At 33.6% G+C, this 26,228-nt stretch overlaps 1 protein-coding gene across 2 annotated transcripts in view; it reads left to right on the top strand.

Moving 5' to 3' along the window:
* The window catches only part of DCP1B (decapping mRNA 1B), a 57,375-nt gene that overhangs the window by 8,427 nt on the left and 22,720 nt on the right, over nt 1–26,228 (top strand). Inside the window, exons 3-4 of one of the 2 annotated variants that reach the window (XM_039869214.1) lie at nt 1,266–1,393; nt 25,002–25,068. In XM_039869214.1, coding sequence (XP_039725148.1) covers nt 1,266–1,393; nt 25,002–25,068 — 195 coding nt within the window. The remainder of the gene's footprint in view (nt 1–1,265; nt 1,394–25,001; nt 25,069–26,228) is intronic. The other variant, XM_039869215.1, reaches the window with a different exon arrangement.

Below are 26,228 nucleotides of genomic sequence, written 5' to 3'. Positions count from 1 at the left end.
GTATAAAAACACCTAATCCTATTTTAAAAATTATGTTCTTTATTTCCTCCCATGTTCATAGAGACACCCACTGGTGATTTCTGAACTTGACACTTCCAAAGGACCCTCTGTCAGAGATCTTTGGAAGTCAATTTTCATTCTTCCTCAGAATTTAAGTTGAAATGGTTAACATGATTATTTCTGGTTTTGATTATATGCCTACCACCACTTTACCTCTTTGTAAAACAAATTAGGCAAGGATTGCCTTCTGTCATTTTTTAAATTGGAGGGCTCAAAAGGATAAGTGGTAATTGTAGCTGTATTTTACTTCTTTATCAGCATCAAACGGTTAGAGGTGAAATAAAACTAAGATAAAAATACCTTTTCTTCCTATTGCTCATAATATTTCTGTGGGTTTGTTACCCTGGTGCCCTAGTTTAGAGTTAGTAAATGAATTCTGTTTCTTTTACTTTCAATGTGTAAGCATGTGGTGTTTCATTTGTCACCATAAGTTGCATTGTTGAATTGCCGTATGGCTGTCACCCAAGGGTAGACAAATGCACATGTAGTTGTTAGAATTTATGCTCTATAATTTTGGTTCTTTTTGTCTGACAGCAAGTAGTACTGAAGGTTTATTGAATGAAATGGAAAATAGTCACTAAATGCCACATTTTTACGGAGGAAAACTTTATAGTTTATCTATGAATCTGTTGCTTTATATTAAAGGAAACAAAATATCTGCTCTTTGCATTAAATTGTATAAACTTTTATCATACTGTATTTCTTCACAAGTTCATTGACCAGAGTTGCATTATTTCTCTAAAACATTTTGCATCTTTCAACTTCAGACCAACACCAAGATTTTTTATGAAAAATTTCTTTATGTACTTGTGATGTACACTTTATATTAACTATCAAGGTCCTTTAAAGATATCTGTTCTTTTTAAAATAGTAATTACCATCTCTGCCTTAAAGGAATTTACAACCTAGGTAGGGAAACAAGACACACACACACACACACACACACAATTAAGTAAGTAGGACTTGATTTTACCAAAGGATCAGTAATGACAATCATACTGCACGTGTTACATAAATTAGTAATATTAGTGCCGTTAGCCATTAGTGAAGAATCATTGCTTTATATGTGTATAATCTGCTTGTACGAAGCTGTACATACATACAAAAAAGGTCAAAGACACATAGGAATGTAGTTATTATACTAAAAGTGTATCGTACTGAACAACTTGTCTTTTGATATCCTCCCTACCCCTTGTGATTCTTAGGTCTGCTTCTCCAAAACATGGGTTCACCATTATGAATAGGCTGAGCATGGAAAATAGGACAGAACCCATTACTAAAGACCTGGATTTCCAGCTCCAGGACCCTTTCCTTCTCTACAGAAATGCCAGATGTGAGTCTTTCTTAACACATTGGATAGTTTTATTTCTGCATTTTGGCCAGATATTTAAAATTGTACATGTGTTTGTGTTTAGTATCAGTGAGCCTAGGGGTCAGCATTGGTTAGCCAGGGAAATGCATGCCGCATTCAGGGAATAGCTTCTTCTTTGGGAAAGTTTAAATGAAAACAATGTGAATATGGGGATGCAAATATTGAAATTCTTGTCTACTGCCGTGAGACCACTTTATAGTGTGAACCCATCCAAGCTTCTAAGCCTGGGCAGGGCTGGGTGAGGAGTTCTGGTCAGGAGTCTGCAGAGGGAGACATAGGTGGTGCTGCAGAACACAGAAGTAATGATTCAGCTGGTGGCGCTTTTTTCGTGTGTGTCATTTCTGACTGAGCCTTCTGATAATATGTTTGAGGGAGACTGCTGATATTCTAGAAGTGCCATCTTTTGATTATATAGTTAATGAAAAATAAAAGTCCAAAGAGTTTTGGTCTTTAAGAATTTCGTAACACTGTAAAGTTGAAGTTATATTAGGTAACTAAATGGTCCCTGTCAGATTTAAAATGAGGTAGCAATCACCTATCCAATGTTCTGTCTCTATTTTACTCTCGTATCTTATCTGACCACTTGTGTTGGACTGTAGGCAGCCCAGAGAAAAGTTGATGAAAAATATATAAACTGCAGGGGTATCTCCATATACAGAAAATGAGAGCATACTAATAAATATATAAGATAACTTTCAAAAAGACCTTGCAGTTAAATGTTTTCATACATTTTCCCCCACTCTTTGAGCTCAATATATAACAATTTGCCTACTGTATATTATTCAGCGTAATCTTAATAATGAATGTAATACAAGTAATATTTAATTTTTAACCCCAATGAATTGTTTTGAAGTAAATATAACATCATTTTAATGCTATATTTACTTATATTCACATATAATCAAGTTATCATGATAGGTGGTCATCCTATTTAGAAAATGTTTAAATTTTTATGAGAAATAAATGAAAGCTATTAAAACTAGTATGACTTACTAATGGTAGGTCTCGTAAAGTGATAAATTTAGTAATATGGATAGATATTTTGTTTTCTATTCCTATTTCTTTGCTGGAAGGTATAGTTTAATCAGTTGTAGCTTGTAGTTTGAATTGTTTGTATGCTTAGAGTAATGTTAGGTTTTATTTTCTTTTTTGAGATTATTAGATTCTATTTCAAATTAGTATATAATTCAAATCCTAATAAAATAACCACATACATAAATATAAAATAAATGAATATTAGTGACTTATAATAATCATTTTGGTAGCTTTTATTTGGGATAAATACTTGGTCTAGTATAGATAATATTTTAAGTTCCTATTACAATATTATATATTATATCATGTTCTATACCAAAAATATAAAAATATAAACTTTATTTGATAGGAAATACTATTTGGATCTAATAAACTTATATTACACTTCATCTCTGTTCTAGGCCAATGTTGCCTACTGTGGTAGTTAGCTGCATGAAGCTATTGAGCACTTGAAGTGCGACTACTCAGAATTGAGCTGTACAATGAGTGTAAAATACACACCGATTTTTAAAGACTTAATACAGAAAAAAATGTAAAAAATTTCAATAATTTTATATCGATTTACCTGTTGAAATAATATTTTAAATATGTTGAGTTAAATAAAATATATTAAAATTAATTTCACCTGCTTCTCTTGATTTTTTTATTTAAAATTACATATGTGGCTCACATTTTTGGTTCACCTGATATTTCTTTGAACAGCACTGTTCTAGTCATTTTCATTTATTGTACCATATTTCATAATCACAACTTCGTAGGGTAAATATTTTCATGCCATTTTGCAGATGAGAAAACTGAGGCTTAGTGAGGTGACAGACTTGACAGAAACCCACAAATTCTGATTTCAGTTTCATTGCTTTTTTACAAGTACTGTTCTCTCCACTATTAACATGAATGCAAATTGAAGGCAGACTTTTGGATGCATATTAAAATGTTTCTAGTGAATTTCTATAAGAAAGAAATGAAATCAGTTGTATAATAAAGAATGGAAGGGAAGAGATGTGTTTATTTTATGGTTTGTTTTGTTTTATTTCCCTCTTAGTATCTAGTACTGATTGCCTTTGCCGCTACAGTCAGTGGTTTTAGTTTAGTTCATTTGTAAAAAGCCTTTTCAATGTCTGACATCAATGATTCAGAAAAGGCGTTTACCCCAGTTGCTTTCAGAGTCTCAAATAAATCCCAATGTTTTTAAATAATTCAAATACTTTATAATAATTACAGATGGTTTACATGTTCTCTGATGACTATAGATTCATTCATCATCCTTTGGACAGTGAACACAGCTTACTGAGGACTGGTTTTTTAAGACTCTACCCTCAAGATCTGTATACTGAAGAATCTCTCTTGGTATTTCACTTTGGCTTATATGTGACATAGGCCATATTTGGACATTTCAAGTAGACAGAGGGTGAATTTTCTCATGGAGTTTTTTAGATTCACTAGGTAAAAAAAAAAATTAGTCCTAAGGAAATAGGTATCCCACTCTTGAACTGGATGAATTTAGAAGAGCAAAATAAGTAAATACCTCAACCTTTCTTCATTTAATTAGAAGATATTTAATAAATAACTTTGAATTTTGACCAAACAAAATATATGGTGTTGTTATAGTAAAGGATTTATAGTTTTTTAAACTTGGTTGTAATAGGATTTGACCCATATAAGCTTTGAAAGTAGATAAGATCACTTTTAAAAGTTAGGACAAAAAAATTCCCTTATTCAACAATTTACTGAGCATTTACTGCCTGCCAGGTACTATGTCAAGGCTTTACATGGGTTATTTAATCCTTATAACTTTTTCTTGGAAATACTGTTATTCTTGTTTTATAAATGAGGAAGCTGAGGTTAAGGGATTAAGTACTTACTGCAGCCCATGATGATTTTGAGATAGAAACAGCATTTGAAATGAGAAAGCCTAACTTCAAAACCTCAGGTTCAAGCAGTGAAAGTACTAACACATGAGTGATGTGTTTGAGCAAGGTTTACTTTTTAAGAAATACTTAATCTTTTTAGTGTACACTCCAAAGTTAAAAAAGCAAGTTCCTTTTTTAAAAAAGTTGCAAATCTATTATATTGCAGTTATTAGAGAGGAGACTACCAAAAACTGATGTAACATAAAGCTGGATTTGACTTTTTTTTCTTTATATCATTCCCCTTTACTAATCTTTGCTGCATTTTCCATTTCACAACTAAATAAGATTTTGGTATATGGAGATACATTTTAGAAATACATTTTTCCAAATATATATCATAATATTTAAGATAAGTTATAGACAGCAATGACAGGTAGATTTCAGAGCTAGGCCGACAGGCTGAATATATCATTGTCTGTGGTTACAGAATTAGAATGAAAACCTTTTGAACTGATTGATTTCATCAAAGACAAGCCTGGAGCTTAGAGCAAATCAGGAAAGGCAAAATCAAGGTATTTAGGATCAAAGCTGTTTTAGAAAACTCCTCGGTTTTAAAGTGAGTTTAACATATTGGATAGTTTTGTATTCAAAAAGAAATGCAATTTAAACTCTTTATTGATATTTGTGGGAACTGGGAAAAACTGCTATAAATAATGGGAAACAGTACGTATGTACACTGAATGAAAATGATAGTTATAGATATCTCTTATCTTTAAATATACCATGTCTTGGAAGTTCCCTTTTAAAATGATTGCGGACTTTTGGTTGAACATGGCAGATTGAACACTTCCTGAAACTGTGGAAGTGACAGTAAAGGGGAAAAAAAAAGACATAAACCCACAAGGGTGGTAGATGCATTTCATGAAAACGATGGAGTAGACGAGAAAGAAGATATGCTATGTAGCTTTATTGTTCACAGTTATTAACTTTGCCTCCCTGCAGAGATTATTATCGCTGCTCTGTTGATGTCAGACTTGACTATATGATTTGGTTTCCCCTCACCCCCATCCCCTCCAGGAGGATATTATATGGTCACCTTTTTGAATTCAAATATGGCTGTATGAATTGCTTTGACCAGTGAAATGTGTCACTTCTGAGCAGATACTTTAAGAACTAGCTCATGATTCATCATCTCTCTTTTTCTTCTGCTTTGATGACTAGCGGTATTCTAGGTAGAGGCTGCTGTGTCAGCCTGGGTCCTGGAACGAAAATAACATGGCACAGAGGTAAAGGTAACCCATGATGAACATGTACAGTGTATGAGAAATAAACCTTTGTCATTGTAACCCATTGAGATTGTGGGGTCGTTTGTTACTGCAGCATAACTTAGGCCATTATGAATGATACACAAGCCATCCAGGAAAAAAAGGGTTCAAACACAGAATGGAGGTAAAGGAATTCTGAGAATAATGGTAAAGAAGAATCCCATAATGAACCCTATGCAATTAAACTAAAGATCAGTCAGTCTAAATCAGTCAGGAAGGGTGACCAAGAAAAAACTTACAATTGATAGTTTGAATCTATTGAGACATTTATAGTTCCTTTTAAAGAGAGTTTGGTGATGATATAGGAACATTAAAAACTGAGAGGGAGAAAAAAGAACAATAACAAAATGAGGCAATTCTTAATTCCTGGGAAAACAAAATATTGTATAAGAAAGGAAATATAATCATAGCATACCATATAGCTCTGCAGATCATAATAATTAAATTATAAAAACTGAATATGAAATTGTATCATACTGGAAGGATGGGGGAAGTATGTATGTGTGTGTGAGTGTATGTGTATTGTCAGAGAACTAAATCCTCTTCAATGGATATAAAAAATCAAGTAGTCCCATAATGACCCTATACATCCTGTATAGAAAAAGAGATTTAAATACCAGAAGAAAATTTGGATGAGAAATAGAGAGCAGAAGTAACTGTCATGGATGTAATTAAGGTTGTTTTGGGGGAGCAGTAATTAGGAATGTAATGACTAGAGAAGAATTTTGTCTGTATTTGACTTTTTAAAAATTATGTACATTAATCATTTTGATAAAGGTAAAAATTAAAAAATATAATCGGATATCAAAAGCAATATTTTAGTTGATGGTTAGGTTTCTAAGTCACCTCATAAGAATTTTCTTAGCCCATTGTGTACCTACCTAAAAATAGCCCATGAAGGAATGATGTACCTATGAATATAGCGCTAGCATTTTTAGCATTATTTCTGTAGAAATATTTATTCAAGAGTAAAACTTCTGTGGATCCCAAAAGTATAACATCCTTAGAAGCAGGGCAGAGTACTTCTAGTGCCCATTTATAGTAACAGAACATTTGTAAAATTAGATATTTCTATAAATTTTATTTCAGCAAATGGCAATAATAAACTTTGAAGCCTTCACAGCCAATTGCTAAGTCTCACTTCTGGTAGTGGTTCTGCCACTCTCCTCCTTTTCATCCCCACATCCATTCTAGTTCAGGCTTTTATAACCTGTTAATTGGGGTATTTCATAACTAATAACAAAACGAGATTAAGCTTATGGCACCAGGCAAAATAGATTAAGTTCACTACAACATATCTCTCCCACTGATTACAACAAAAAGTTCTGCTTAGATTACAAACGAACAACTAATTGAGGATTCTGAAAATGAGCAATAACAGGCATATTGGGAAGGGAAGTTAGAACTTGAAGAACAACTAGTATGGTGATTAGTTTCCTGTTTTTATTAGTTACTTCTTTATCTCTTGGCTTTGACTCAAGAGTGGGCCAAGTCACAGAATTGTTCTCACAAGAACAACAAAAGCCAAGAGAAGCCCCTCTTTTTAGTCTGGGGACTAGAGAAATGGAGTCCTGCGAGCTATAAAGTGTGAAGAGAATCCTCCCTTTCTCTTTTTTTCCTCCTAGCCCTCCTCAAGCCAGTTGCAATGCAAAGCTGAACTACCACTGTGTCGGTGATGGTAGTGGCATAGGCACCTGAAGATCCCAGGAAACAACCTGTCTCTGCCAGAGAAACTGGAAATAAGGGCCCTTGTAGTCTGAAGAGTGTGAGGGAAATTCAATTATATATTTTATATATTTTCATCTTTCTTTTGCTTCACCCTGTGGGGAGCTCAAGCTATGCAGACTGCCAGACAGTGTGAGAAGCTAAAACTCTGAAAGAAAGCCTGACTCTCTTGCAAGAGAACTGGGAAAAAAGGGCCCCTGAGAGCTGGAGAGGTGGGAGACTCTAAAGGGGAGAGCTGGGTAAGGAGATCCCCTCATTCTGCATATGAACTGACATAAGTCCTTGTTGTACCTATGAGCTTCACATACATGTAGCAGAACTAAGGAAATATAGCAAAGGCTTTGAGAACTAACCTACGATATAAACTACCATCCAAGTTCCAGACTAACACCTAACTGGTCTGTGTAGGGCAGACACAAGCAGAAAATGGAACTGACATGGGGACCATCACACACAAAAGGCAGGACAGAACTTCCTGTCTAACTAAATCAATCACCTTCTCAAATAAAACAAAAAATCAACATTCTCTGGAGGGTTTTAAGAGGACTCGGAGTCTCACAACATAATCAAAATGTCCAAGATACGATCCAAAATTACTTACACAAAGAACCAGAAAAATCTGACCAAATCTCCAAGGAAAAAAAAATTAACACATGGCCACCCTGGGATGATCTAGATGTTGTAATTATTAGACAATGGCTTTAAGGCAGCTTTGATTACTTTGCTCCATGAGGTAAAACTGAATACTCTTGAAATGTGTGGAAAGATGGGAATCGGCAGAAAAATAGGTTAAAAAAAAAAGGACCAAATGGAAATTTTGGAATTGAATAATACAGTATTTAGTCGATTGCCTTACTAGCAGAAGAGAGATGACAGAGGAAAGAAAAGTTAATGAGCTCAAATATAGATCAGTAGAAATTATTCAATCTGAAGAATATAAAAGAAAGAGATTAAAACAAATAAGCAAAGAAACAAAATAATCAGGGCCTCAGAAACCAATGGAACACTATCCAGAGGTCTGAATTTGTGCCTTTGGAATTCCATGAAAGGCGAAAAAGACTGGTGTAGAAACAATATTTGAAGAAATATTGCTGAAAACTCCATATTTGGTGAGACACAAATATATGGGTTTGGGAAACTCAGTGAACTCCAAACAATAAACCCAAAGAAAACCATGCTCATAAATGTAATCAAACTGCTGAAAAGCATTTTTAAAAAACCTCGAAAGCAACAAGAGAGAAATGATACATTACATAGAGAGAAACAAATGTTTTGAATTTATTCAAATTCAGATTTCTCTTCGGAAAACATAGAATCTGTGAAACAGTGGAGCAACATTTTAAAGTGCTGAAATAAAAGAACTGTTAACTTAGAACTTTATCTCCAGCGAAAATGTCCCTCAAGAATGAAGGTGAAATGAAGATATTTTCAGATAAAGGAAAATTGAAAGAGTTCTTTGTCGTCAGACCCGCTCCAAGATAAAGTCTAAAAGAAGTTCTTCAGACTGAAGGGAAATGTTAAAGGGAAAATTGAAACTGCAGAATAAAGGAAGAACAACAGAAATAGTAAATATGAGTAAATAGAATAGACTAATTTTTTTCTCCTGTTCTTTAAAATACATATAACTTGTATTTTAACGTGATAGTAATAACATTATCAGGAGGGGATTTAATGTATGTAAATGGGGTACATGTGACAACTATAAAAATGGAAGGATAAAGGGACCTATATAGTTGTAAAGCTTTTATATTTTATTTAAAATTGTGGTAAAATAAAAACTAGTAGACTGAAAAGTTAGGTATGTGTATGTGTTTCTTAGAGCGACCACTAAAAAAAGATAACCAATAGATAAATTAGAATACTAAAAAAAAATTCAAGTAATCCAGAAGAACGCAAGAAAGGAAGTAAAAGCAGAGCAAAAATCAGAGAGACAAACAGAAAACAAAAAATAAAATGGTAGATATAAACCTAACCGTATAGGTAGTTATTAAATGTCACTGGTCTAAACATACCAATTAAAGACAGAGATTAGATAAAAAATCATGACTCGTCTATATTACTTTTTACAAGAAACCCACTTTAAATGTAATGATATAAATAGGTTGAAAGTAAAAAGATGGTGAAAGACATACTATGCAAATAGTCATTAAAAGAAAGCCAGAGTGGCTATATTAATTTCAGACAAAGTAGACATCATAACAACAACAAAAAATTACCAGAGATAAAGAAGGACATTACATAATGATAAAAAGGTCAATTCACCCCAAATACATAACAATCATTAATGTATATATCCTTAACAACAGAGCTTCAAAATATGTGAAGCAACAAGTGATAGAATTGAAGGGAAAAATAAAAAAGATCAGCAATTATATTTGGAAACTTCAGTACTCCACTTTCTATAATTGATGAACAAATGGACAGAAAACAGCAACGATATAGAAGACTTGAACAACACTATCAACTAACTTGTCATAATTGACATCTATATAACATGCCATCCAACAACAGCAGAATGCATATTCTTCACAAGTACAAATGGAACCCGAAGATAAGTTTTTTGATGGGTCATAAACCTTAAAAATGGTAAAGAAATTGAAATTATACAAAGTATGTTCTCTGGCTACAAAGGAATTGATCTAGAAATCAGTCACAGAAAGGTGTCCAGAACATCCCCCAATTATTTAGAAATTAAACAACACACTTCTAAATAACTCATGTGTCAAAGAGGGAGGAAAATTAGAAAACATTTGAGCTGAATAAAAATGAAAATACAACATCTCAGATGAAATTGAAAGTGGTTTAGAGGGAAGTTTATAGTATCAAATACTTATATGAGAAAAGAAAAAAGGTCTCATGAATAATTCAAGCTTGTACCTTAAGAAATTAGAATGATAAGAGCAAAATAAAGGAAGGAAGCAAGTTGAAGGAAGGAAATAATAAGCAGAAATCAATGAACTAGAAAACAGAAAAACAATAGAGAAAATCAGTCAAACCAAAAGCTGGTTCCTTGAAAAGTCAATAAAACTGATAAACCCCTGGCCAGACTGATCAAGGAAAAAAAAGAGGAAAAAATTAGCAGTATCAGGAATGAAAGAGGGGGTCTCTACAGACATTAAAATGATAATAAGGGAAGCAATATGAACTACTCCATGCCCATAAATTTAACAACTTAGATGAAATGAACTAATTCCTTGAAAAAGACAAATCAACAAAATGTATTCAAGAAGTAAATACCCTGAATAGTTGCCTATATATTTAAAAAATTGAATTTGTAGTTAAAAACTTTTGAACAAAGAAAAGTCCAGGCCCAGATAGGGTGAATTCTACTAAACATTCAAGGAAGAAGAAATGCCAATTCTACACAATCTTGTCCAGAAAATAGAAGAGGAAAGAATACTTCCCCCACTCATTTTATGACAGCAACATTATCCTGATACCAAAACAAGACAAAGACATAATTAAAAAAATAAAATTATAGGTCACTATCCTTCATCAATATAGATATTTTTTAAATCCTCAACAAAATACTAGCAAAAGAATGTTTATGGTAGCATTATTCACAATAGCCAAAAGGTAGAAACAATCCAATGTTCATTGATGAATGGATGCGTGGATAAACAAAATATTATGTATATATATTGGAATATTATTTAACCTTAAGAAGGAATGAAGTTCTGACACATGCTTCCACAGGATGAACCTGTAAGACATTATGCTAAGTGAAATAAGCCAGACACAAAAGGACAAATATTGTATGGTTCCACTTAATTGTGGTACCTAGAATAGTTGAACTCATGGAGACAAAGACCGATATTACCAGGGGCAGGGGGAAGGTGAGAATGGGGAATTAGTGTTTAATGGTACAGATTTTTAGTTGGGGTGATGAAAAAGTTCTGGCGACTGATGGTGCTGATAGGTGTGCAACATTTTGAATTTACTTAATGCCACTGAACTATCATCTCAAAAATGCTTAAAATGGTAAATTTCATGCTATTATATTTTATCACAATAATAAAAAAAAAAGACTAGCAAATTGAACCCAAGAATACATAAAAAGGATGCTATATCATAGCACTGTAATTTGCATCTGGTTTATCCCCTCCATACAAAATCACTGCTAAATTTATCTTCCTAAAACACAAGTTGTGACAGAAAGAAATCTAACTATGGGCAGTGAACACGCAGTGGAATATATGTATGTCTTACTGTTGAATTATACACCTGAAACTTACTTGATTTCATTAACCAATGTCACCACAATAAAATAAATAAAAATAATAAAAAATAATAAGATAAAACACAAGTTGATCGTCACTTTCCTCCTCAAAATTATATATGCCTATTAAGTAAATTTTTTCACGTAACATTTAAAGGTTGCTATAGTTTGGTCCCAGTTTATATGTCTGGCCAAGTCTACCGTTACTTTTGTACACTTGCCTTCTGTTCTATCCAAAGAAAACTATATGCTTTCCTAGCATACTCTTTAATATTTCCATGCTTTTAAACATGGTTCTTCTTTTTTCTCCTTGAATTCTCTTTCTCATCTTGACCAATCTCTACCAGATAAATTCTCCTCATATTTCAAAACCCAACTGAAACTTGTCCTCTCCCTAATGTTTTTGTAATCTATCTAGCTGTGGTTTCTGGATGCAATATATACCTCCCTTATGTTTATTTTCATTTACTGAGTGCTTGCTTATTGATATTGATTCTATGCCAGGTTTTTGGAGTTTAGTTAATGAATAAGACACATCCCTTTCCTCTTAGAGTTTACTGTACTATCACAAAAGACATGTATAATCATATATGTTCAAAATAATATGCTAAACGCTGAGCTAGAAATATACAATGGTCACTTACTAGTACTTATATTTTTCCATATACATAATATTTGTCTCTATTAAGAGTGCAAACTCCTTCAGGGCAAGGAATCTTTCTACTCTCCTTCAGGATTCAATTCCTTGCATTAAGTGTGTACAATTAAATATTTGCAATGAGTACTGACTTGTTTTTATTAGATTTCTTTGTTCAAGGCAGCCAATAAAGTTTAACCCAAATTTTTAGGACTATTTCTTCAGTCTTTCCTTTTGGGGGATTAGCCAACAGTCAGTAAAACCTGGGTAGAAATTTACAATACTAAATAATTTCAGCACCTTGCATGTGAACTCTGCTCCTCCAGGGTGATTTTATATAGGCAGTAGTAACATGTACCTAAAAGTTCCTAGAAATAATTGCAAGTTGTGTGGATATCATACATCCTCGTCTTGAGAAATTTAATAGTTATAGGAAGAGAAGTATAACGTGGAAAAAGTTAATTTCTTCTGTGTGAATGTTCTTTATAAAACTTTGAGTTCTAAAAAAACATTTTATAGAATTTTTCCTTCAAATTGTTTTACTTTCGAGAATTCTGATTCGATATTTAAGAAGTCTGTTCGCAACTCCAATGTCAGTATTTTAATCATGATGCATGAAAACAGATCATGTCCCTGTTTTCCAATGGCCCTGTTAACCATAGCCATATAGTTTAAACAGTAAGTCTTATGCTATAGATATCTGGGAATTAAGTAAGAAATCCCTTTTTGCCATTTTTGTAGAAGCAACCAATCTTTAACTGTGTATTAAAAATGGTTGAAAACATGTAGCATTACCAAATATAGGGCTTTGTTTAGCTTTAGTAGATATAACTGAACAGTTTTTTAAAGTTGAGTGCCTATTTATTCTCTCTCAAATAATGAATAAAAGTTCGAGTTGCTCCATAGCCTTGTCAACACTTGATATTATTTTTTTAATTTGAGCTAGAAGTTCTGAAGTGATATCTCATTGTGGTTTTAATTTGCATTTTGCCATAACTGTGTTAAGCACTTTTTCATATGTTTATTGGACATTGGGTGGCTATGCAAATTAAAACCATAATGAGAATACCACATAACTTACTGGACTGGCCAAAATTAAAAAGATTGACATTACCAAGTGTTAATGAGGATGTCGAGCAGCCGAAACTCTCATATATTGCTGATAGGAGGGTAGTATGGTACAACCACTTTGGAAAATTGTTTGGAAATTTCATATAAACTTAAACATATAATTATCATAAGATCCAGCCAGTTCCAGTCATAGGTATGTACTTAAGGGAAATGAAAACACATGGCTTGTTAATAACAAATTATTCAGGACAATTTTATTTATAATAGCAAAAAAAAAAAAAGTAAATGGATAAACTAATTTGGCATATCCATATAATGGAATACTACTCAGCAATAAAAGGAATGAATTACTAATCTATTCAACAACATGGAAGAATCTCAAAAATATTCTGAGCAAAAGAAGCCATCATGAAAGAGTCAATACTGTATGATTCCATTTATATGAAACCTAAGAATAGGCAAAACTAATCTATGGTGAAAGAAGTCAGGAAATGGTTGTCTCCTATGGGGTTGGTGGTAGAATTGGTATAGTTGTTGACTGGAAGAAGGTGCTGAAAATGTTTGATATCTTGTTTTGGGTGGTTGATTACATGAGAGTGTATTGTCAAAACTCATTAAACAGGACACTTTAAGTTCTGTGCATTTTATTGTACATAAATTATTCCTCAATTTAAAAAAGTAGAATAATCGAACCTCTTAAATGAAGACCTGAAAGAAATGAATACTTAAGTATAATGTATTACTTTACTTTGTTTATCCAGCATTTATTAACCACTGTTTCATCTAACCTCAATCACTTCAAATTTGATTAGAATGTTATATCAACTCTTCTCGAATTTGTGTCTTGGCTTTCTCAACCTGGAAATACAACCATCCTTATTCTAAAACACATCTTCAGGACTTTAAACCGCCATGACACCAAAGCCTTTCATGTAATGACCTCAGCTGAAAGTTATAAGTAATTTCAGGTGATGGAATAGTTTAATTTGTATTTTTAGTTTCTGGATTGTTAGGAAGGTTGTGCCGCCTTTCCTCTGGCTTGGGACATCTGCTGTCTCTTGAGTAGAAGGACTTAACTTTCCACTTCCCTCCCAAGGATCAATTTTTTTTAAGAGAGTTTTCTAGCAGAAAGAATCCTTAACATCTATTCTGCAATCCTTTTCCTAGAACAGATTTTATAGTAAACAATAAGATTTTTAAACATAATTATAGATCTTTTCTTGATGGCTATTATAGAACACATTATGAGATGTAATTTTAATTTCTTCTAAAGTTCCAGTTAAAATATACCTGTATATAGCCATAATAAATAATAGCAGTAAGAAAGTCAAATTTGCAAACAAAAGTAGGTCATAATTTGGAAGCAACATTGCTCACTATACTTATAATGCATTTTGTGAAATGTTTGTTCTGCCATTATACCACCATTAATCAGTTGATTATTGATTATGTAGGCTATTGAGAAAGCAGTGGCATGAGTAATAAATATGTGCCCCTTGTGGGCAGAGACCACATCTTATATCTTATTTGTTTTCTGTGGTACCAAATAAACACAGAAAGTGAACAGACCTGGATAAGAAATAGACACGTAAGATGTATTAAAAGTAACTCCCAAATCATTTATATTAATTTTAGAATCATTATATGGTATATATGTTGGATATTTTTGTCCAACTTTGAAGATACTCTGCTTGGGGTGATTGAGAAAGAGCCACAAAGTTGCCCAGCTTTCCAAAATTCTTCCCTATTCTCCACTTGGTGACAAAGATGGAAAATCCCACCTCAGCTATGCAGTAATGGACGTTGAACTGTGAGATTCACCCATTCCATGGCTAAGGAGGCTAAGGAGTCTGTACTTCTCAAGACCTCTCCTAGACTTCAGGCCACATGGAGGGATAAAAGTTCTTTTAACTCAACAAATTTTAACACCTGGAGGTATCTCTTAACCTTGGACTCAGTTCAGACTATTATTACAAAAGCAGTTTGAAAGATTAAAAGCGAACCTTGTATAAATTTATTGCTGAGAAAATGAAAGCCATATTGCCTGCTCACAAATAATTGAGAGTTGATTTTTCCATCCTAAGATGTTTACTGGTGTATTGATAGTCTCAAATAGTAGTTGTCAACATTCTTTGGGTTTCGAACCCCTTTGAGAATCTGATGAATTTCCTTCATGCCTGCCTGCCTGCCTCCCTCAAATGTTTTTCGATTGCCTACTATGTGCCAGGCATTGTTCCATGTCTCTATGCTTTGTACTTTCTGACCTCCAAAAACATCTGTTTGCTTATATACACACCATTTTGCATACAATTTTAGGGATTTTATTGAACTCCTGAAGCCCTCCAGAGCCAAGAGACGTCTTTAAAGTAATTATATGGCTAAAAACACTTGACATTTTTACTAGGCAGAATCTTAGTATTTGCAGGAATAACAATAGAATATCATTGTACTCACGATGTAAGATCCTGAAAGTAAACGCATTCAAATCATGTGCAGTATGAAATGGGAGACAAGGAATCTGACATTTCATGTTTCATTGGAATAGGTAACTTGTACAATCTTGAGGCTCTTACTGTATGTGAGAGGAGTGGTTGGTTGCACTAGATAACTTCCAAGGACTCTTTCAACCAGCATAAGTCTGTGCTGCTTAGTGAGAAAGAAAGAGGACCACTGAATTAAAATATTATAATGTGGTGGTTCTGTGTGTATAGCCTTCATTGCCATTCTAACTGAAAAATTGATCTGTTAAAACACACCATTGCCCAGAAAGCTGTTTTAATATATGATTAAAGGTTACACGTCTGCTGTGACTTGAGTGATGAAACTTGTCACTCTGACTTTAAACCTGGAATTACTTTTTTTGTTCTGTCAGTGCCTAGCTCATGCTGAAGGGAAGAGATCTAAACTCTAAAGGAGACTATTTTTCTAAGAAACTGGCATTCTTTCAATTAAAGAAGGCTCTGAAAAGCCTCGTGTAAAGCAAAATTTCACTTTTGAGCCCTGTGGTATCTCTGGGTTTCATGTCTTTGCTTTCTCATGTGTTGAGTTGTGATACCCGATAGCTCCTGGAAACACACTCAAGTAAACACACACAGAATATGGATAAACAATACTTCTCTCCACCCTGACCACCCAATTCACACAGTCTCTACACTTCCATCACTGTGATTAGGGGCCTCATTGTAGGTAGGACTTTCACATGAGTTTAGTAGGAAACGGTATATGCATCTCTAAACTTATTTAACTTAACAATAGAAGTGCTTAGGTGAGGAAGAACCCATGTGGTAGTCATGTATGGTGAAGTACAGCTACTATGTGAGAGTAATATAAAAAATAATATTATGGCTTGGAGGTGGACTGTATTTGATATTTTGTTTTTGAGAGTCCAGTTTGGCATGGTAGAAATCTAAATTTTGGCAGAGAAAAACTGGATTCCGAAAAGTTTCCTGAAATGATTAATGAGTGAAGCATCTTTTAGTTTTCCTACCCTAAGACAGTGCTCTGCATATAGGAAGTGCTCATTTTGGCTACACTTAGTGTTCATGTCTGTTCTTTTAGAGTATTTTTTTATATTACTGACTTTTGCCCAAAAATCACTTAGAAGACAGTTTAAATAATCAATTTGAAACTATTGGGTTAATTTACTTCTTAATCCGCAGAAGGAAAAAATATAACGTTTTCAGGTTCTTTTGGGTGTTTTTAGAGAAAGAAAACAACTTTAGTCAAGAACTAGTGTTAGAATTATCTTGCATACAACCTTAGAGCTCTTACTTAATAGTAGAAACAAAACGGGATTTAACTATAACATAAAGGGCTTTAGGAAAAGTGATATCTACTATAATCATAATTATAGATTAAGGTCAAAATGAAAAAAGTACAGAAACTCTGGCTCATTTTTTTTCAGTCAAGAAATTTTGTTAGTCTCCTTTTGTTAGACCACTGCTATGTAAAATCTTATTAATTTTTCAATGATCGCATATATTTATAGTTAGAGTATTTTCAGCAAAGCTATTCCTAAAATTATTGAACACTTGATTAACCTGATTCCAATATGAGGAGGTCTGTGTTTCATTGGAACAAATTTAGAAATACTGTTTTATGTTTAGCTTAAATATACATTTCTCACAAACTATAATTTTATGAGACTAGACTCATTTTGCTGCACTGAGATTCACTTAAGACAATATATTTTCAGTGTGTCCTGGAATAATTGACATTGCATATATGTCTTATATTTTTAAGATAATATAGGTACTTGTATATTTAAGCTTCAGACATGACTAGAATATGAATATCTTATTTTCTTCTGCTAGATCAAATTACTATTAGTTATACTCTGAAAAGAAATGCATGTGATTTCACAGATTAATTACATTCTTTGAGCACTTAGTTGCCAGTGTCTAACAGGTTGTCAATCAGGAAGATTGGTATATGGTAAATTGTATAATAAATACACATAAAATTAGTATATTAGTGCCTACACAGTGCTGGATTAATAGAAATATACGATCCTAGGGAGCTCATACCCTAAAGACAAAATCCCATCAACACTACTTATCCCCAAGATTGTCAAATGTTTGAAGCAAAATAAACTGAGTGAAGTTAAAAGGAGAATAGAAAGGGTAATGTGAGGGGAATCCACCCCGCAGCCATGCTGTGATCCCTGGTAGGTAGGAGGTGTGATTAGTCAATACAGAGGACCTAATATAGTTTGTCTGTGATGTTCAATTAAGCCTCAACAGTAATAACTATTAATATAAGCAATTATAAGGAATATTGATGGCATAAGATCTTGAAGTCTTAGATTTCATTTCAGTTCAGCTAATTTGTTGAATGTCTGCCACATGCTAGTCACTATGCTGGGCATATTAACAAAATCCTATCTTCCAGGAGCTCATAGTTGGGCAGAAGGAACAGTTGTGTAAATATTTAATTATAACATGTGTTTTATTTTTTTTAAGTTAAAGAATATACAAAAAACTGAGAGCAAAGAAAGTGTCAAGACTATTTATCCCTGGAGGAATGAAAAAGTCTGAGTTTGTAAAGCTGAGTAAGAGCTCAGAGAGGGTGAAGACACAGAGAGGGAACCCATGTTGTTATTTGTGGCCTAGGAGATTTTTAAATTAATCAGCAAGATTATGAACAAAATGGAAATATAAATTTAAATGGCCAACAAAACAGAATAAGTTGTTCCTATTTATATTTATTGTTACCAATGGCTTTTTCAGCTTCCTAAGTTTTAAAAATGTTTAATTATTGTTAAATCTCATAGGTTAAAGGAATTTTTCCATGAAATAAATAAAAATAGGAAGTTAGTATATAATGAGGAAGATTCCATCTGACCTTTCATGAACCTGAGGGTAGTAGCTGACCTCGAGATTCCCAAGGTCTATTGACGTAACATGCACTTTTTATAAATGAAAACTTTTTAAAAGATAAATCTAATTTTTTCTTTGAAGATAATAAATTCTCATTTATAGTTGGAGGTACATATTAATTTAATCCAAATTACTATAATGCTTTAGTTGAGAGGGGTTTTTTTGTTGTTTTTATGACATTAGCTTTCTAATAAGGTTAATTTATTTAGAAACGAAAAGGTTGTTTTTACTTCACAGTATTTTTTAGGTTTTCTACTGGTTCCCCCAAAATGTTCATAAGCATTAGTCATCCATAAAATAGAAACTGCTTCTCATCTACTGTGAACCTTCTAATATTTCAAGATCATGGGACTTCTGATTTGTGAGGTGCAGTAAAACTATGTCATATGAAAAGAACCAGACCAGGGGCCAAAGATAACAGTGTTCTGTAGACTCTCAGTGGCCAGCAAAGATTTTGTTTTACAAGATTGTGACCATGTTTGGTCAGTAAAGCTAAGACAGAGGTGAATGAAAGAACATTACTTTGAAGGCATTAAAGAACGTGGTAAAATAAAGCATTTTTAGTGCAAAGCATTTCAAATGGGGTTGAAGTCCAGAGTCAGTATATACTAGCCAAACACAGCCTATGTTTTCCATCTGCGGGTGCCAGTATATGGGCGGTATGATGGCCACTCGAGCATTTACTGCCCTAAAAATATAGCCAATACTAAAATTCTCGATTCCATTATTCTTTTCTTGTTTCTTTCCTCCCTCTCCCCCTTGCTTTCATCTTTCATATTTTCCTTTCGAGAGTTCACATGAACTTTGGTTTAAAAGAGACTAATTCCCATCATGTAACCAAGCCTACAAATCAAACATAAAAATTATTTTAATACTTTTAAAATTTCATTTGTAAGGCTGGGGATGGGGCATATTTTAGAGAAAACAAATTAAACCAAGAAAAATGACTTGGCAAAGTTATTTAGCCTCGTTAGACCACACATTACTCATTAATGAAATAGGTTATTGAACTGCACTCTTCTTAGCTAACTTCTAACTCTAAAATGTCATGGTTCTCGCTTTCTAATTTTTTAACAATCTTGTGATCTTTTAGAAGAGTAATAACTGAGTGTGCGTTCTTCTACTAAATGCCAGTAACAAGCCATCATCAATGTGATCACATTTGTAAAACTTGAACTAGATAAATGGTACAATAAAAAATATTGTATTTGAACGAAGTCTCAAAAATAAGTGGTTAGATGTTCTTGGTCCTTACATTGGGATTATTATTCCACTCATTTGAGAAAGACTTCATGAAAGGAATGAGGTTTGAAGGAATTTTTAAATTTTTGGTTTATTCTTAAGTGCCCAGAAGAGATTTGTGTAATTTACACTGCCACTTTTCCATAGCTTTCTGAGTAAAAAGAGAGAATTTAAATGCCTTCTTTGCTGCATACTGACTTGTTAGACTGAGAGAAGAGCACTACCAATCCGATATCCTTATTCTGCCTATTTACATTTTACCTATGTAATTATGTATTAATTACTTACTAACTATATGGAAATATGTCTTATAATTTAAAGTTGCACAAATATGAATCCTTATTAAAAGATTGCAAGCTACCATTCATGATTTGGAGTTGAAAGGTATTTGGTAAAATATGGAAAAAATGATAAAATCTTAAAAGAAAGCATAGAAATATTTATTAGGAACATAAACTAGATGAGGCAAATCTCCAAAGAACATCCAGAATGAACTAATGTGCCGTGCTAATAAGAATCGAAGGGTTTCAGATGAATGCGTTTAAGGATATCTGATATTGCCTCTAATGATCTCTTAACTAGCCTCTTAACTTTTATCAGCTTCAGATTTTCTGCTGAAGAAATTAAAAAAGAAGAAAATATCATTGTGAAATATAATCAGCTTGCCTTCTCCCTTCTCAGACAAGAAATCTAACATGAAAATTTTGCTTTCCTTAATCTTTCTTGCAGAATTAAAAGGAAAGAAGATTGATGTTTTGGTAGATATCTAAAGGTAGTATTGCCTCAAACTCTGCCTTCTTTCAATTGAGAATTTCCAAATCATGACATAAACTAGGACAGTGCGGTTTTAGGCAGAACTTCACAACTGTACTGTTAAAAATTCTGTGTTAAATGCAAAGAGGACTGCCGAGAGATGAGTCCTTATAGTGTGGGACTCACACATTCTAGGTGTCATTAGAATAGTTCAGAGTAAATTTCAACATGTTCATCCTATTCTTTACTCCACTTTTGGTTTCTTACCTCCAGGAGGTGTGTAGAAATAGTTGAGTTGAGCTTCATGCACCAAAGTGCCCTTAAACTTCACCTCTGTTTCGGCAGACGGGTGACTGGGGAGCGGCTGATAGGCAGGCATAGCAGGCTGAACAAAGGCTCGAAGCATGGTGAATTTCCTGATTTGAACTAATAGTCAGTTTTTAAAAATAAGTATATATCCTGCTCGTGAGCTTTTCTCCTTGTAATTTTTTAAAACCTAGAAACCATTCCCACAGAAACATCTCAGTGCTGTACAAGTTAATGCAGCCATATCATATCACTGCAAATTTAGGTTACAGTAATTACTTTAAGTTTTAGAATCCTAAAAAACACATCTTCCTTGGTTCTTTTCAAACTTGTCTTTTTTTCCCCTCCTGAGCTCACTGCCTGCATAAGGATGGGCCTCTCCCACAGTGGCTTTACAGGAAAACTGGGATTGAAATGTGAGGGTAATGGTTTCTGTCAGTCTGTCAGCTCACCACCTCCCTAAGGCATGATGATCTCTGGTTTTTATATGTCACCACGACCTACTCTGATATACCCTCTTGTGTAGAAGAGTGATAGGTTTGTCTAGGGGTCGGGGACCTTGGGCCTAAGAGACAAAAACTTCAGTTAGAATGTGTACTTTAATGTAATTCATTGCCCCTTTTCCAATGGAATGCAGTTCAAGTTGCAAAACTATTTTAAGGAGAAAAAAATTAGGCCCAGTTGTACATTTTATCTTGCTGCTACCTTTCAATAGCCAGGACTGTTGGTAAATCTGTTTTCCCCCCGTGCTATTTAAATTTTATGTTCAAACTAAATATTAACTGGAATGAAAAGAGCTGTTTCAAAACAATCCATTTTTATCTTGAGGCCATGTTGCTTTAGAGATAAATGGTCAGGCCCTAAAGAAATCTCCAAAATGTCTTATATAATCACTTACAAACGCAGTCTTTCCTTCATTCTGCTTTGACATCTGAAAGACGTTTTTGTAGCTTTTTTCCTCCCTAAATCTGCATTTCAGTTATCTGTGGAAGTGACATTGTCAAACTGCTTTCCTTTTTGTATCAACAGTTTCCTTGGCATCGTACCCTTATGAAAATCTAGCTCCTTATGTCAAATGCCACGAATGTGTAACGTCGAAAAGAGTAACACTCAAAATATTTCTACTAATATGTTCTACCAATAGACACAAATGGCTGGTTTTTCCTCTTCCAGTGGGCCTTGAATTTTCAGTTATGTTGTGTTTGCCTCCCATGCCAACACCTATCTCCTTTGATAGTTTTGGAAGACTCAACCTCCAAGGACAGGACTGGGTAACCAAAAAGTAGAACAGGTTCCTAGTTTTGTAACTAAGGTTAAAACCACCAAAACATAAACATATTCAGACTTATTAAGTAGTTGAATGTCAGTAATCCAGTTCACATTTAGTTACAAGATCATGAAGCTACGTGGGTCAGTATGTAGGCATCTGTGTAGGCAATCAGGGTAGGCGTTGATGTTGATGGACTGGAAACAATCTTGAATAAAAAATTTCAAGATATACATTTAATGATCTTGAGATGAAAGAATTTCTTTTTGGCGTAAAGGCTATCACAGCACATAGGCTTCAGAACACAGATGTTCTTTTTCAAAAGATTGTCTCTGTATTAAAGGGGAATATCTGTATGTATTTCTAAGAGGCTAAAATGGTCCCATTCAAGAAAAAGCTGTGTTTTTCTGCTTTTTCCCTCGTCACACATGTATGTAGGCAACATGAAGATTCCTGGTATATCAATCATATAAAAAGTTAAAATCCCATTGCCATGTTACTAATTCAGGTTTATAGGGTTTTTTTTTTTAAGATATCTGCTTAAAATAGCACTAAAAACACATTTCCTGTACCTTTTGATATCTGAATCATTACTGACAAGAAGCAGAAACTCCATACCAAGACATTGGTCAGGAGAATGGGGAAAAAGTTGTAGTTAAAATATCATAGCTGTTTTAATGAACAAATAATATTCATATAATTAAATGATTTGAAAGTTTAAATTACCTTTTAAAAATATGTTTTGTTGGTTTTCATTACCCTATCATAACATTGCTGCTATTTTCAATGAAGATTTTTTATCTTTTTTAAAAATTAATTAATTTATTTATTTTATGGTGACATCGGTTAACGAAATTCAGTAAGTTTCAGGTGTATAATTTAACAGTAAGGCATATATATATATTGCATTGTGTGTTCCCCTCCCATAGTTAGATTTCTTTCTGTCACCACATATATGACCCTTTTTACCATGTCTACCTCACCTCTCCCCATTTCTCCCTACCCTTTGGTAACCACTAGGCTATTGTTCATGTCCATGAGTCTCCGTTTGTCCTGTTTGTTGCTTTTAGGTTTATATCTCACACATAAGTGATATCATGTGGTTTTCAACTTTTTCTGTCTGGCTTATTTCACTTAGCATGATTATCTCAAGGTCCATCCATGTTGTCACAAGTGGCAGTATTTCACTTTTTCTTATGGCTGAGTAATATTCCACTGTATATATGTACCATAGCTTCTTTAGACAATCATCTATCATAAGACATTTCAGTTGTTTCCATGTCCTGGCCACTGCGAATAATACTACTATGAACATCGGTGTGCAAATATGTGTAGTAGATCAAGTCTTAGTTTTTTGAGGAACCTCCATAGTGGCTGTACCAATTTGTGTTCCACCAGCAGTGTATGAGGGTTCCTTTTTCTCCACATCCTCTCCAACACTTATTACTTGTCCTGTTGATAACAGCTATTCTAACAGGTGTGAGATGGTATCTCATAGTGGTTTCGATTTGCATTTTCCTAATAGCTAGCAATGAGCATCTTTTCATATATTTGTTGGCCATTGTTTGTATTCTTGGGAGAAGTGTCTGTTCAGGTCCTCTGTCCATTTTTTGATTGGGTTATTTGTTTTTTTGTTGTTACTGAATTGTATGAGTTCTTTGTATATTTTGGATATTAGGCCCTTATCGGAAATGTTGCTTGCAAATACATTTTCCCGTTCGAATGGTTGTCTCTTTACTTTGTTGACCATTTCTTTTGCTGTGCAGAAGCTTTTTAGTTTGATGTAGTCCCATTCATTTAATTTTGCTTTAACTTCCCTTGCTTTTGAGGTCAAATTCATAAAATCCTCTTTAAGCCTAAGGTCCTTGAATTTAGTTCCTATGTTTTCTTCTATGCAATTTTTTGTTTCAGGTCTTATATTCAGGTCCTTAATCTATTTTGAGTTAAGAAGGTTTTTTAAATGTATATGTAGCCACTGCATTGTTTACATGATTAATACTACCAGATCCTCAACTAGATATTTATAAACGTGTTTTGGAACTGTTTAGCCTTTTCTGAAGAAATGATGTAGATAGGCATATACTAAAGTATATAATTTATTTGAAAATTGTTAAATGAATCAATAGCAGCTATATTATACCACATTTTTCTTTCATTACTAAATGATAGTCATAGTCATTTCTAAGCTTTCAATAGTTGTAAATTTTCTGCATATACATTTTGAAGTCAGAGAATTATTTTTGAATTTTATTTTTTCCTTCACCCTGTCCTAACTTATGTCCTACAATGCCAGTTTCTCAGTTAAAATATTCCTGGGAGAAGGAGAAGGTAGAGAGATTTCTAAGCCTCATTTGTGTAGCAGGTTTCTGAATACTTAAAAAAAAAAAAAGAAGATGAAATATGTGTGTAGAATGTGCAAATGGAATATAGAAACATTACATTTCAAAACCAGCTTAGAAATATTTCATTTTTCATCTCCATTCATTAAGAAGCATTTATCAAATGACTATTATGTTCAGGTGCTGCATTTTTAAGGACAGCATACTTCATCGGAGGATGTATGTGCGTGTATGCATGCACAAGACCACTACAGATTTCTCTGTGGGCTTAAAAAATTCCAGTGCTAGATTTACAAGCTTTAATTCCAATGATTGATTTCATTTATTCAGTAAGTGTGTATTTTCCTTCAAGATGGAAAAGGAATTTCTTTCCATTTTGTAGTTTTGAAGATGCTCATAATTTGTTTGATGTGTTTTTTCAGTGTCCATTTATGGAATTTGGTTTTATGATAAGGAAGAATGCCAAAGAATTGCAGAGCTTATGAAAAAGTAAGTGCTGAAAGGCTAAGTACTCTTTCAGGATGTGGTGCTTTTGTTTGTATTTCTAAGTGTTTGTAACTACACTATAATCTTAACATACTACCTCTCTTATAGCAATGGTTAGGAAAACATTTACTATTATTTTGTAAGTGAAAAACAGACATAAATACAACTTTTTACATTTTCACTAGGTAAGATTTATCACTAGGTTCACCCCATTTTTTTCTGCATATATAAAATACCTTAAAATGAGTTGTTCCAGATGGCAGTTTTTCTTAATATCTTATTTGTAAATTAGCAATTTTTTTCTTTGAAAAGTTATCAGTATGCCTATTCATAAAAAGAACATTCAGAGCCTTTCTAAAAGGCTGCTCCAGATTTTCTAAGATCTTTCATTCCCTTTTTACCCTAAATGCTTTCCTTTAACTACACACCCATGGTTGTAGGAGCTCAGAATTTTCTCATATCTCAAACACTGTTGAGTACTTAGGATAGTCTTTATTTTCCATCTCTTTGGAAATATCTGACTTAATATTAGTTTAGCGATCAGTAAACAGTGTCTCCTCTCTTTCTCTCTCTCTCTCTCTCTCTCTCTCTCTCTGTTATTAATCTCTTTTTCTTTTAATATCATGATACCTTGTGATTTGTCCCATTCCGCATTTTGGGAAATTTAAATTACTGTCTGACTTTCCCACTCTTGGCTTCCCTGATTGCATTGAAAGGAAGGCCCAGGTAAGCATGCTGCCTCCTCTGTAACTGATCAACTCTGATCAGTTCTTGAGCCCCAGGGCTGCTGGCTGTGAGGCAGTTATTTTCCTGCTGTTTATAGGGATGGTTTAGAGCCTCAGAATGAAATGAATTTCCCACATGTGCTGTACTCAGGGTTGACTGGACTAGCAAAGCACATAGCATGGCTGCTGCCCACACGATTTAACAAAGCAGCTCTGTCTGCAAAAGAACTATTTTCCAATTTTAAATCCTAGGCAATAAAATAACTAAAAAATGACCCCAAAAAATGAAATGTGGGAGCACTTTTTTATAAATAATTGACTTCTGAAAATCTAGCTTGTGATAGCTAATTTTAGGTAAATAGCTCAGGTTGCAGAGGATGATTGTTCACCACCATAACAACTAGTTCCTAGAACATTCATGTTATTGTAAACTGTGTA

This window comes from Pteropus medius, unplaced genomic scaffold (assembly GCF_902729225.1).
Source record: "Pteropus medius unplaced genomic scaffold, Ma_sr-lr_union100, whole genome shotgun sequence".
Classification (NCBI taxonomy): Eukaryota; Metazoa; Chordata; class Mammalia; order Chiroptera; family Pteropodidae; genus Pteropus; species Pteropus medius.
The sequence above is the reverse complement of the archived record's forward strand: the minus strand, read 5'-3'. Positions and strand labels throughout refer to the sequence as shown.